This window comes from Monodelphis domestica, chromosome 2 (assembly GCF_027887165.1).
Source record: "Monodelphis domestica isolate mMonDom1 chromosome 2, mMonDom1.pri, whole genome shotgun sequence".
Taxonomy (NCBI): domain Eukaryota; kingdom Metazoa; phylum Chordata; class Mammalia; order Didelphimorphia; family Didelphidae; genus Monodelphis; species Monodelphis domestica.
The window spans coordinates 374,838,095-374,853,518 of record NC_077228.1 but is presented as its reverse complement, the minus strand read 5'-3'; the positions used below and the strand labels follow the sequence as shown (position 1 = coordinate 374,853,518).

The following is a 15,424-nucleotide window of genomic DNA, read 5'->3' as shown; positions in this document are numbered from 1 at the left end:
TTGAAATCAACATTTAGTAATTATTCTTCTAGACTACATATTGCAATAACAGAAAATAAGATGTGATTAAAGTTTGAAAAATTCCTGCAAAAACATTCTGCCAATCAAATACCGGGGATCATCCATGACTTCCCAAACCCCAACCCTACATTACCCCCAGCATCCCTTTCCTCTGCTTCCCTTCAGGTACTGCAAAAGTCACTTATGCTGACTGAGACTATAAATTCATGTAATATAAACCCATGTGTCCTCATTGATGCAAATAAATCATTTTTTCTTTTCCCTAATTTTGTCTATCACATTTTCCCATAGAGGCTGTTCCAAACTTCCTCTGTTCTCCTCAACACTCCCATACTACCACCTCCCCCATACACTCTCAGCAGAAGACTTGGCTCCATATTTTACTGAGAAAATAGAGGCTGTTCTCTATAAATTTCCTCTATTTTCCTTCTCGACACCCATTCTTTGCTGCCCCACTCTGATCAAGATGTAGCCATTTTCTCCACTACCTTAAATCCCTCCACTTATATGCCATTCCCTTCAAACCTCTTCAGCATTCTGCGTCCATCATCATCATATCTCCTTTCTTTCTTATGTTCAGTCTTTTCCTATCTACCGTATCCTCAATTGTCTATAGATAATTCCTCATCTCTCCTATTTTTTTTGTTCTCTGATCAGATGAGTCTCACCTCCATCCAGATGATGTAATAATAAAAATAAAGAGGAAGATAACTGAGGTAGCAAGGTATTTATCTATTAAGCTAAGTGCAAAAACACGTCTACATTCTGTTATCACTTTACAAAAGTAAAGAAGTTTTACAGAGGTAGTTGGGAGGTCGGTTGGCCACTGACTAATCAAAAATTAACTGATTCTGGTGGCCTTTAAAAAGCAAAGTGTGTGAACCCTGTACTAAGGTCAGGCAGAAAGGAAGCAACTCTGTGGAGTATGCCCTCTGCCTCTTACCAGAAGTAGCAAGGAAAGGATTTCTATCTCCTCACCCACCATCAGTCACAGTATGTTATGCCAGTTACTTGCCCTACAGGAAATACTTCATTGAGAAGGGGCAAAAGAGCAGAAGCAGATGATGCAATGAGCATCTTCAAAGAAATTGATCCCCAGAAGCAGAAAGGAAATTTAATCATGTTCCCAAGAGAGAATTATCGGTGGGATTTAGGAGTCAAGTTTGAGAAGGGAGTGGGCCCAGGAACCTTGCTGAGCACAGCCCATTCAGCAGAGATGTGTATTTGTGGAAGAGTGCACATCAGAGTAACAGGGGACATGTTTTGCTACAGTTCAAAATATGCCATCTTAGTAAATGCTTTTGCTTGGAGCTAATTGTGTTTACTAGTTGACTGTTAAAGGGATGGGTCATGACAGAAGCTTTTGAACCATGATGTTAGGAGTGTTGAGGCACAAAGTTCCTTGAACCTGAAGGTAATTGCCATTGTCTGGGGGAATCTAGCCTTTGAGGATAAATACTGTACAGAGTTGGAAAGATGCTACACTTATTCCTTTGATCCTATCACTTCCTCAAAATATTATCCTTCTTTCTCCTCTCCCTTTCTCAGTCAATTTCCTGGAAAAAGATGACTACATTTTATCTCATTTTTCAACCCTTTATAGTACAGCTCACCACGCAGCTGAAATTGTTATATCCAGGTACCACTGATCTCTTATAAGATCAATCTTGATCTTTTAAAATTCTCATCCTTCTCTTTCTGAACATTCTCCCCTCTATGAGATTTCATGAAGGGTGCCCTTGGCGCTCTGCTTGCCAGCCTGCTCTCTCCTCAGTCTTCTTTGTTGAAAGGATTTTCATCTATGTCCCATCCTATAAAAGTGGATATGCTCTTCTGTCCTGGGCACTCCTTTCTTCTCTCTCTCTCAGTGACCTTATCCACTCATATAATTTTAATTATTATTCCTTTGCATTACTGTCTAATGGAATGGATCTTACTAGATCTCAGTCTCAACATGTCCATAATAAAATTTATATATCTCCCCTCCAAACCCAACTCACTTTGGAACTTCCCATTTCTAGTATAGGCATCATCATCTTTCCAAGCACACATCTTGAATTCATCCCAGACTCTTCATTCTCCTTAACTCCATATATTATCTTGTTGATTCTGCCTCTATATCTCTCACATATTTCTTTTTCTCTTCACTCATATGGTTAACAAATTAGTCCAAGTCTTTATCAATTCTTACCTCCACAACTGAACTAGCCTTTTAATTGGTCTCCTATCTTAAGTTTATCCCTTCTCCAATCTAATCTCCACAGAGCTGCTAAAAGAATACACTGATGGCTGTGAACTTTAGATTACTCCACCCTACTTAGTCTAACACAAACAGAAATGTCTACACCCATACTTAAGGATTAAGTATTTAGGAGGATGACCTATGACAGACATGTGCTAGCAAATGACAAATCAGAAATGACTGACAGATCCCTGGGCTGTCCTAAGTCAAGCTTAAGCTACCATTGTTATGTGTAAGATGCAGGGAAAGTGATGTAAAAACTATCTATATATTTTGCATCACTTCCTCTCTCCGGCCTCTTTGGAGGCGGAGAGAGGTGGCTAGTGGCAGCGTGGTGAATGTTTTGGCATCTTGGCATGGCAGCTGCTATTGTCTGGGTTTAGCAGTGAGTTTTCCTTGATACCATACTGGAGGAAGCTGAGTAGCCTAGTTCAGGTGAGGCATCTTACTGAGCTCACTCAGAGTTTAGGCTGATTCTTTCTCCTTTACCTTCCAAACACTATCCTCTTAAAAAGCCACTAATCTTCTTCAGGGACCTTGTGGCGGAGGACCTTAAACTCCCCTTGGCACAGGCCAGGCAGGAGAAATCCTACACCTTTTCTCTCTCCCTTCTCCTTAATTCTTTCCCTCTACATTAGTTAAACCACCATAAATTTAAAAACTGACTTGGATATTTTATTTGGAATATTCCCTGGTGACCAAGAATAATTTAGATTAGGTCACAACCCTAAAACTATCCTTACATGGCACAGATATGATCATATCACTCCACTGTTTGAGAAGCTCCATGGCTCCCTGTTGCTTCTAGGATCAAATATAAACTATTCTGACTCATAAACTGTCCTCCACCTGGCTCCAACCTACCTTACTACACAAAGCTTCCCTCTAAAAACTCTTCAATCAATTCAAACTGACCTACTTGCTGTCCCTCCCACATAACATCTCATCTGCCATGTCTGTGCCTTTACCTGGAATTTATTCCCTCCTCTCTCAGCCTCTTAGAAATCTTAGCTTCCTTCAAAGTTCAGTTTGAGTACCATAATTGGCTTGAGATCTTCCCCGAATCCCCCCTGTAAAGTTGAAATTACTTAATTTTAAATATTTTAATTCAACTCAGTGTATATGTGTGTACATTCTTACACATATTACATATTATATATAATAACGTTATGAAGTCTAATAGAATATAAGATCCTTGAAGGCAAGAACTGTTTTCCTTTCTGTCTTTGCATCTCCATCATCTAACATGTGCCCAGTTCATAAGAGGGTTCCAATAAATGATTGTTGACTAATTCTGTGGTCTAGATTTCTGACAGCCACAATGATTCTGAGTTCAAAGGGAATTGGGCTATTACAAAATTCAATCACTTGGTCAACTATGTGACTCAATGATGGAGAACCTGGCCTGGAGATAGGAAGTCTTAGGTTGAAATCTGGCCTCAAACACTTCCTAGCTGTGTGACCCTGAGCGAGTCACTTTGCCCAAATTGCCACATCCTTATTGCTATTCTACCTTGGAACCAATACTTAGTATAAATTTTAAGACAGAAGATAAGGATTAAAAAAAACAAAACTATACTCTTAAGAAAGTCATACACCTACTCTTAGGTCATCATTCAGTCTAACAAAACTTAGAATTATGTATAAAAGCTGGCAACCCAGGGGCAGCTGGGTAGCTCAGTGGACTGAGAGTCAGTCCTAGAGACGGGAGGTCCTAGGTTCAAATCTGGCCTCAGACACTTCCCAGCTGTGTGACCCTGGGCAAGTCACTTGACCCCCATTGCCTACCCCTTACCACTCTTCTGCCTTGGAGCCAATACACATTATTGACTCCAAGACGGAAGGTAAGGGTTTAAAAAAAAAAAGCAAGCAATCCATTTAACAAGTTTAGTTTTCAAAAATCTTGAAATTGGGTAGGGGCAGTGAGGAGGGATAATGCTACATACAGATATGCTAATGGATGAGAAGCAATAACTGAGAGAGAATGTAAGAAAATTATAATATGCAAAGTAGGAAGGAAAAAACAGAGCAGTCTAGAGCTATTTAGTACAGGGACAAACAGGCCTACCTATCTCAGTTGTATTGAAGGCATTATGGCAGAGTGTAATAATTGATGTTCTTCAGTATGTGACATTCCTTCTCTCATGTTCCACCACAAAGAGATTAACCCAGGGGGGAAAACAAGCATACTCTTTGCTCTTTCTCTCACTTCCAGTTTGATCCTTTGCTCTCCTTTCTCATCAACATCTCTTGTTTTGAGGTTCATTCCAATCATCTTTACTCTAGGATCCAGAACCATTTTGCAAGCATCTATAGACCTCCAAATCATTCCCTCTCCTTTCTCAAGGTGAATATCAGTCTTGAATTCTTTCTCTCCATTCCTAACCCTGTCTATATAGTTAGAGACTTCAAAATATATAAAATATATTGAGGTCCTTTTACACACTGACCTCCCAGTATATCAGCTTCCTAAACTTTAATGATCTCCACATTTTCACTTTACCTCAGGCCCACCTAGGGATAACTATATCCTTAATCTGACCATTAATTATAACTCCATGATCCAGAACTCTTCAACTTTCCTTTATGAAAAGAGACTATTAATTTTCTATCTCTAACTTTAGCTCATCTTCTCTTTTCCATGACTTCTAGACTCCAATCGTCCCTGTTCTCCTAGTCTATTATTTGCATCTCTTCCTTCACAATCTTAATTTATAGTTGAACTGTCAGGTCATCAGCTCTCATTGAATCCCTTACCCTCTTGTCCTATCTTACCAATCTTACATAACCTTCCCCACCTGCCATCATCCACTTTCTCTACTCACTCCTTTTCATACGCTACTGACTGCTACAGGAAAAAGTCACTGGCTTCATGACAAATCTGTAATAACATTAGCTTGATGATTTGCAAAGTGATTTATATATCAAAATAACTGTGTGAGGTAGGATTTGTCATATGAAGAAACTGAGATAGGAAACAGGAAAAGAATTACAGCAGATCACAGAGTTAAACCAGGAGGGGCTTTTGGAGGCCATCTGGTCCAATCCTCTTATTTTATAGATGAAAAAACTGAGGCTAGAGAAGTTAAATGACTGGTCCGTAGGCAGGAAACAAGCCTAAATCCTTCTGACTCCTAGGTCAAATACACTTTCCACTGCAACTACATTGCCCCCAACTAAAATTCCTTGTATGTTTGTTTGTCTTCCCAACTAGATTATAAGCTATAAGGAAGAGAATGTGTATTTTATTGCTTTGAATCCCTCAAAGCACTTAGCATAATGCTAAACATAGAAATGGCTTAATAAATATTTTTAATTGACTGATTAGTATAGATAGCAGTGATTGATTAGCTATTCAGAGCTACAGTTGACAGTTTACTGTACTAAGGCTGTGGTTTCACTAGATGCATATTACTACAGTAGAATTATTATGTTTCTATTTAAAGAGAAAGGCATTTTAAGGAAGAAGCATATTGCTTACCTACAACACCAAAAGCTGACACAGCTCGAAATAACCCAGAGGAGCCTTTCTGTCCCATCTTTGTCCTGTTTCCTAGATCCAAGCGTCCAAGAAGCTCCCTAACTTCTTGTTGAGTATACACATGCTAAAAATAAGCAACATTTTAGGTTATAACTTTTGAGGCTGTTTGATCACACATGTACAAAAAGTAAAATGTATTTAAGACACAAAATTTCTCTATAAAATAACTAAAATACAAGGCTTTAGAACACTCAGATTTAATTTCTTTTAATTTCAAAAATCTTATATAATATATTTACACAATTTGCTAATGAATTAGTACATATGTCTAAAGTGGAAAGGGGTCAAAATCTGGCATCTCTATACTCTCTATATTTCTGTCCCAAGACAAAAAGCACTTGAGTATAAGTAACATATTTCATTTCTATATTTATATGGTAGACATCATAATAACTTAGTATAAATACCATAATAGTCATTCCAAAGTTAAATCTCACATTTTCAAATGAACAAAGAACATACCTTATCATCAATGATAACCAAATCTTTTGGTTCAGTACGATCAATTTTCAAGACTCGGTACTTGGTTTCTGCATGATTACTCCCAACAAGGAAATATCTCTGTTAAAAATGTCAACATTTCAAAAAACATCATTTGTTAGGCAGGTTTTTATTATAAGTTCTTTTATATACATATCTTTAAAATTATAAATATGTATTCAATTTTTAAAATAAATCCACCAACATGATTTACTGAACACTGATTCTATTTAAAAATTGGAAGTCATATAAAGTAAACCAAAACAGTTAGTGTAGCAAGAGTTTGAATGACAGCCTAGAATTCTCCAAGAGCTGGCTGGGTAAAAGTTCTAAGCTGCTGAAGGAAGAGGTTTCCAACAGTCAGTCTGGAGCTGGAGGTGAAGACTCCCCTGGACAAACCATCTATCAAGCAGCCTGCCTGTGAGGATCAACTAGAAGAGGTTGAGAGGAAGTCTCCAGTCATCCTGGTGGACAGATTGACTGAGGAAGAGAATCTCTACCTTGCCTGAATCAGCTAAGGGCATCATAACTTGGATTCCTGCTACCTGGCCCACCAAAGGACTCTAAGTGAGAATCTGGGCTCCCTGTTAGGATTCATCTTTAGTAATCCTTAGTAATCTTTAGTTTAATTTAGTTTGGAAAAGGATTAAGCTTAGAAATTAATTATAGTGGGTTGAATATCTTGGGGCAAATAGTCAGATGCAAACCTTTCCTTTATTCCTTCCCCATCATTCCTTTCTCTGTTAATAAACTCATTTATTTAAATGTGATTTTCTCCCTTTGTATTGTAAAAATGTGAGATTTGAACCCCAGACTTCAGTCCCCAGAAGTCCTTGGCACTTCTCAGAATGCCTTATAATCTCAACTGAGATCCCTACCTGGGCCGAGAACAAAATTTACATTTAAACTGACTGTACCTCCTACTTGGCTCTCTCTGCTTCTGCTTCTAAGCACATGCGTCTCTCAGGATGTAGTAAGTGAAAACTAAATGGGCTTATCAGCCCTAGAAACGTGGCTTATTGATTTGTATCTTTGATTTCTAATAATCTTTAATAAACTTCTAAAAATAATACTTTTATTAGAGATACTAATTTAATTTTTACAGTATATAGACCCTTTCCCCTTTCCTAAATATCCCTATAACATTAGTAAGGAAAGATGGGTTCCTGATCCCATCTCAGCTATTAACTACTAAGTATATGATAATATCACACTGTTAAATTCAGTGCTTTTTCCACTATATCACACAAAGACAGATAGAAGCTAGTTAGAGCTCAGAAGAAATTTCTAATCTCCTAGCAAGACTAAAAGCAAAATGTACTTCAATTCTTTTGTGCCTCCCAGTATCTGAAATAGAAGAGCATGTTTGGATTAACCACTAGAAACTGAAGGAGTTTCTCAAAACAGTCTTGAATAATCTTCTTCACTTGATATTTATTTAAAGGTCCCATTTTTTAATAATTCCTTCAAGAAGTCTGGGAGTTAGCTAACTACCCTACCAATACTGGAATAAAACCTACTGTGCTACTATACTGATGCTTGATAACTATAGCTGAGCAGAAATAAATCTGGAAAACATCTGTACCTCAAAGACCTCAGGATTTCATTTTAAAGTAGTAATAAAGGAATATAAAGAAGGTTTTAAGAGAAAATTATGAAACTCAATAAATCAAGCAACAAGTTTTTCTAAAGTATCTACAGTGCCAGGTCCTGAAGATACAACTATACTAGGGGGAAACTCAATTTACCTTGTCTTAGACTTAAATAAAACCATTAAATAAATAAGGAAGAAGTCAAGAGGTTGAATAGAATATTTAATCAACAAACTTCTGGAGAAAAATGAATAGGTATAGAAAAGTGTATACATTTTTTTCATATACTTGGCACCTTCACAAAAACTGACCAGATATTAGTACATAAAAATCCCACAAACACAGAAAAGTAGGAATATTAAATGTATTCTTTTTGGACCTTAATACAATAAAAATTACATTCAATAAAGGGCCTTTGAAGCACAGATTAAAAAACTGATTTGAAACTAATTAACATAATTCTAAAGAATAAGTGAGTCAAAGAACAAATCACAGAAATGACCATTTCATTAAAATCAATAACAATGAGACAACAAGCCAAAATTTGTGGAATATAGCCAAAGCAGTCCTTAGGGGAAAATTTCCATCTCTAAATGTTTATAGTAAGAAAAGAGAGAGAAGAAATAAATGAATTGGGTATACAGTTTTTTTTTTAAAAACTACAAAAAGGAGATAATTGTAATAATCCAGGTGACAAGCAATAAGGGTCATAACTAGGGCGGTGGCTGTTTGAGTTGAGAAACAGGAACAGGTGGAAGAGACATTGTGAAGATAGAATCAATGAGATTTGGCAACTGATGAGATATGTGGTATGAGGGTTAGTGAGAAATCTAGGATGATTCTACAGTTATGAACCTGGCTGACCAAAAGGATGATGGTACTCTCAACAGAAAATGGGGAAGTTCAGAGGTATAAAAGAATGCAAGGGGACTGGAGAAGGTTATTTGTTTTGTTTTGGATATATTGAATTTGAAGTGCCCATGGGACATCCCATAAGAAACACCCAGGAGGCAGTTGTTGATGAAGTAAAAGAACCTAAAATAGATAGATATAAACTAAGAGGTCATCTGTTTTAGAGATGCTCACTGAACTTAAAGAAATTAAAGAGATCACCAAGAAAGAATGCAAAGAAAGAAAAAAAGGTTCAAGACAGTGTCATGAACTATACCCACAGTGGAATACCAGAGGTCAGTGTACTCAGAAAAGATGTGGAGTCAGTGATGTCAACTTCAAAAAAGAAAGGAAAAAAAAGATTAAGAAGGATAAGGATTGGGGCAGCTGGGTGGTATCTAAGGCATTGATCTTGATCTCATATCTTAACACAATTTATGAAATTACTGGAAGAATATTCTGTAACTTGCAAAGACTTTCACCCCAACAAATCATGAAAAGACATGCATTTTTAAATGTCCCTTAATTTTAGGCTTAAGTGAAAATAAAGACAAAAAGGGGGTCAAATCCTTTTATTCCTCTCACTCTATGATAAAAGGATGAACAAGTAACAATGATTAACATTTTTCCAATGCTAGAGGAAATTTAAAATGGAGAAGCCTTGATACAAGTGGTTTTCATTTTGCTAATTCTTTTCTTTTGTACTGTCCTCTGTACAACAGAAGAGTAGCCCTTTAAAGATATTCAAGCTAACAGAAAAATATGAGAAAATCATGGGTATGTTCAATCTTCTCCAAAAATGAAGAGTTAAGTGGGCTGAAGAGAAAAGAGGGTTGGAGTCATTTAATAATGTAAATGTGAGTCAAATTTACACAGTTATTATTCTTCTATGAAATGACTAATATAATAGCAGACTTTACAAAAATCCTATATACTTGATTATTGTGCAGTTTTTAATCATAAGCTCAAGCTAAGGACAAACACATTCTATATAATAATCAGGAAACCACAATAAAATTAAGAGAGCTGCCTTGATTAAAGGTATATTTCTAAGCCACCTCTAACCTTTTTTTGTTCTGTTATTTACACTACAAAATTCAGAAGCAGAAATGAGGTGAAATCATTTGAGCATCTCACTCATTCAAAACCACATAGAAATCAGAGGCAAAGTTAACAGGAATTTAAATCTAATCCTTTCCTTTCCTTAACAAGCCCTTAAGTTTGTAAAAACTTCTGAGCAAAAGTGTATATATCGGTACAGCATTCCATATCATAGATTATATTACATATATAATATATATTACTAAAAATTAAAATAAGTAAATTTTAAAGAGTTTCTCATATGTTATCCTCTACACAGAAACTTGAAGGACAAAGAAATATCAAAAAGCATCATTTAATCACAGTGTTAACTCAGTTTTCCTATTTCCTATTTCCTTTACCCTCTTCACAAATATCCCCTCTCACTCACACAGACTCCATATGCCTATGCGGCAAACAGGTAAAAAATACTCTACATTTATATATGAAGAACCTGAGGCACAGAACAATTAGAGGTTTACCTAAGGTTACAAAGTTATTGCTAAAGCCAGATCTTTTCACACCAAGAATATGTTATCTCTTCACTACACCATGAAACTTCTCTTGGTAGACAATAAAAGACTTGGCAGCCTTGGTATTCATAGCCCACTAATCCATCATCACCCATGTTTTGTTGAGGAAGGTTAGTTCTTCATATGCACAAAGAAATGATCATTTGTCTTATCCCTGACCCTAACAGTTTATTGAGAGTTACAATATAGTCAGTTAGTATTCCCTGTAATCTTTAATAAATTGCATTTCTTAAGAACTCTAGGATCTCAGAAATGACCTCAGGTGCTACCTACTACCTCTACCTGAACAAGATTCCCCTCTACTGATCATCCAGCCTTTTGCTAGGAAGCCTCCAAAGAAGGGGATCCCCTACCTCCCCAGGAGAAGACTCTACTACCCATGGACATCTCAAACTATTAGTAATGGTTTCCTTACATTCAAACTCTATTTTCTTCTCTGAAACTTCTACTTGTTGCTCAGTTCTGCACCCTAGAGTCAAGCAGCCCTAGAATGAGTTCCCTTCCACATGCTAACCCTTTGAACACTTAAAGTAAGATGTCTCCTCTAAAAATTCTCTTCTTCAGACTAAATATTCCAAGTTATTTCAAACAGTCTTCATATGGTATGAACTTATTGACATTAATAATAGCAATAACTAACATTTATAATTACATATATGATTAATATATAATATAATATAAATAATATAATAAAATAATATAATTACTACTTTGTGGTTTTGCAAAGCACTTTACATACATCTTACTTGAATTTCTGTGGCGATTAAGTGAACTGACTCCATCTTGTGACTCAATTCTAAATCTAGTTCAGTTCCCTTTCTGTTTGCTTATGGATCGTAGTCTAATTGCTATCTTGTGAGAAAACTCTGTTCAGTTATAGAAATTATGAGCAAACTTTATTGCATTATTTGAACCTATGGCTGGGAAGCTGGATCACCTCTAACTATTGCTTGGAGACCCTTAACTAAGGACCTAGGTTATACTGACCAGAAACTCCACCTGATCCAAAGACTGATGCAAAGAGTTTTCTCACAATTATGGATCTCAAGCAACCCATATGTCTTATCTGAAAACTGGTCTTGTACTGGTCAATCAGTGACTGTTTCCTCGTTCCTTGAATTAAATACAGACAGCTGGTGGAAGGAAAGGGACACCTCTTTCTCTGATTTCAAGAAATTATACCTGTTCACTCTCTCCGTCCCAATTTAGACAGCCCCTAATCTTTCCTCCAGTTAAAAATCAGATTACCTAGTCTTGTCTTCTAGTTTATATCCTATTAATTTTTTCTTTTAATGTGGAAAAATGTCACCTCCTATATTTGGGGTCCAGTGCCAAGCTGAGGAGGCCTGATTCCAATTTGTTATACAATTGGCATACTTTTCTTCAATATGTTCAGAAACTCGACTGTTTATTTCCTCCATTATTTCAGAGCTCACCCACCACACTTTGTAATAATCTAGAAAAGTAGATCATTTTACAGATGAAGAAACAGATTGAGAGAGGTTAACTGACTTGCCTCATATACCACACCTAGGGAGTGTCTGAGGCAGAGTCAAACCCAGGTCTTCCTGATTTTAGGTGTGTCATGTGGCCTTCATATGGTACTTTACTATCCTCAACTTTCCCTGGATACTCTCCAGGTTATCAGTGTCCTCCTAAGACTTAACTCAATAGTCCAAATGTGGTCTGACCAACAAGACACAATCATTCTAGTCACTGGCTTTTTTAATGTAGTCTAGTCCCACATTAATTTATTAGATTTGATATCACACTTTTGACTCACATGCAGTCTACTGAGAGCATTTTCAGATGAACAACTGTCTAGCTATGCCTCTCCCATCTTCATTTGTAGAGTTAATTTTTAATCCCAAATGTATAGCATTACATTTATCTTTATTTTGATTTATAATATTTTAGACTTTTAAGATTCTGATTATAATATAGTATATTAATTTTGGGTAATCTGAAATTTGATGGGCATACCATGTATTCCTTTACCCAAATCACTCCTAAAAATGTTAAACAGGACAGGGCCAAACACAGATCCCCATAGCACTCCAATGGAGACCTCTTTCCCAAGCCAATATCAAACCACTAATGTTTCTGAGGGTTTGGACATTCAACATTTTCTGAATCTACTTCATTGAATTTAATTTAATGCAGAGGTGTCAAACTTGCCACTCACAATGCTTCTGAGTGAGGCCTGAATTAGATTATATTGTACTTTGAAAATATTTAACAAAATAAAAATATAATAAAACATAAATAGCATTAATATATGGCTTTTGGAGACTATATGCAACCCACAAAGATCCTTATGTCTGGTTTCATGGCCTATTTCTATTCATTTGACACCATTAATTTAGCACATCACTATTCTATTGCCACAAGAACAGAATGAAAGATATCATCAAATTCATTCCCAGGATCTAGAACAGGGATACCATGGTTAGTGGGCCAAATCTAACTCACCGCTTATTTTTGTACAGCCCACAAACTAAGACTAGTTTTTACACTTTTAAAGTTTTGTTAAAACAAAGCTATGCTCATTTAGTTACATATTGTCTATGGCTGCTTTCATACTAGACCAGGAGAGCTGAACTGTTGTGATAGAGATATGTGGGAGCTCTCATAGCTTCCTATTGCTACTTAGAGCACACTACAAATCTCGGTAATGCAGTTATAACTAAAGAGCATTTGAGTGCCATATGTATCACTGCACTGGAACACTTTACTCTTCATTACCAGTTTATATTTATCATGTCAAAACAAGAGGGAAAAAAATTTTATTATAAATTTTTTAAACTTGGGGCTGATTGACATTTTTTTCTGAATGAGAACCATCCTCAACCACTATTATCAAACACTGAATGATCTTGAAAATTTGCTTTTGCTGTAGACTTGGCAATGTTTCTGAGTGAATTCAACCTAACATTACAAGGCAAAAAAAAAATGATATGCGAAACTTGTACTGGGATAAAGTCAATTCAATGACAACTAATGTTGTTTGAGTCATAAGTAATGTCAAGCGGCTTTATACACTTCCTAGGTACTAAAAACTAAAAACAAAGAGACAAATAGATAGAGACAGAGAGAGAGAGAGAGAATTTCCATTCCCAGACCAATTTTGCAGCAGATCTATATTCTGAGCACAAACTTCAGTTCTAGTAGCATTTTTCAGACTTCAACAGAAGTGCAAAAAGCAATTTCCATATTTCAAAATTCACTTAACTACCTCTGACAAAGGTCTAATTACTCAGATTTATAAGGAGCTAAATCAATTCTACAAAAAAGCAAGCCATTCTCCAATTGATAAATGGGAAAGGGACATGAATAGGCAATTTTCAAATAAAGAAATCAAAACTATCAATAAACACATGAAAAAATGTTCTAAATCTCTTAGAATTAGAGAAATTCAAATCAAAATAACTCCAAGGTATCACCTCACACTTAGCAGATTAGCTAACATGACAGCAAAGGAAAGTAATAAATGTTGGAGGGGATGTGGCAAAATTGGGACATTGATGCATTACTGGTGGAGTTGTGAATTGATCCGACCATTCTGGATGGCAATTTGGAACTATGCACAAAGGGCGATAAAAGACTGTTTGTCCTTTGATCCAGCCGCCAGACCACTGCTGGGTTTATACCCCAAAGAGATCATAGGGGAAAAGACTTGTACAAAAATATTTATAGCCACACTCTTTGTGGTGGCAAAAAAAATTGGAAAACGAGGGGGTGCCCTTCAATTGGGGAATGGATGAACAAACTGTGGTATCTGCTGGTGATGGAATACTATTGTGCTAAAAGAAATAATGAATTGAAGGAATTCCATATGAACTGGAACAACCTTCAGGAATTGATGCAGAATGAAATGAGCAGAATCAGGAGAACATTATTCACAGAGGCACAATCGAACATAAGGGACTTCTCTACTAGCAGTAATGCAATAATCCAGGACAATTCTGAGGGACCTACTAGAAAGAACACTATCCACATCCAGAGAAAGAACTGTGGGAGCAGAAACACAGAAGAAAAACAACTGCTTGATCACATGGGTCAATGGGGATATGATTTGGGATGCAGACTCTAAATGATCACTCTAGTGCAAATATTAATAATATGGAAATAGGTCTTGATTAATGACACAGGTAAAACTCAGTGGAACTGATCATTGGCTATGGGAGGAGGGTGGGAGGGAAAGAACATGAATCATGTAACCATGGAAAAATATTCTAAATCAATTAAATAAAATGTTTCAATTAAGAAAAAGAATATTTTCAAAATTCACTTAGCTGCAATAATGAGCTTCTACATATCAACTAGAAGTGATTAAAATGAAATGTTAAGACAGTGATGGGGAACTTATGGCACCAATGCTAAAAATGGCACACAGAGTATTCTCTGTGGGCACATGGCTGCCATTTCCCTGTATAGTTAGAAATTCTTGAACCCCTAAAACTACATTACTCAGTTACTTTCTGTATTACCTAGAATTCCTTTCCCTTTTCCCGAGTTCTGGCATTTTGCGTGATGGAATTTAAGTGGGCTGTAACTCCTCCCACATTCTCTTTTACTCGTGACCGGGCTGAGTTTAGGTACTTCCTTTTGCTTTAGTTATTATTAATAAAACTTTTTTTAAATACAATACTTAGTAATTGAATATTAATTTTAAAACCCACATTATGGCTTACTACTTCAGGATATGAATTCTAAAAAATTTTGAGCAGATAGCCTTGCAGTAAAGATATTAAGGTTGCCCAGTCTCTGCCCATCCTGATGGCGGGTCAGCCTGAGCTCCTGCTCTGCCTGCTACTGCCGCTGTTTGCAAGCTACTGTGGTTTGTGCCTTTAGTCCTACTCCACTGCTGCCTGCTCCTGGTCTCCCTACTGCTGAAGTGTGCTGGGAAGTCTAGAGCTGTTCCGCTGCTGCCTCCCACTACTATCTCTGAGTCAAGTCTCAAGCCCTCCAACATTCCACAACCAAACCCGCCTGCTATTCCAAGCTATGTTCCCCCCCACTCCAGAAGGATGAGACCTCCCCA

General features: G+C 36.7%; 1 protein-coding gene across 1 annotated transcript in view; it reads right to left on the bottom strand.

The window, feature by feature from the left end:
• Positions 1–15,424, bottom strand: part of FIG4 (FIG4 phosphoinositide 5-phosphatase) — a 150,049-nt gene that overhangs the window by 103,440 nt on the left and 31,185 nt on the right. The window contains exons 2-3 of the mRNA XM_007484429.3: positions 6,267–6,365; positions 5,745–5,868 (exon numbers count right to left, since the gene is read on the bottom strand). Of these exons, the coding sequence (XP_007484491.2) occupies positions 5,745–5,868; positions 6,267–6,365 (223 nt within the window). The remainder of the gene's footprint in view (positions 1–5,744; positions 5,869–6,266; positions 6,366–15,424) is intronic.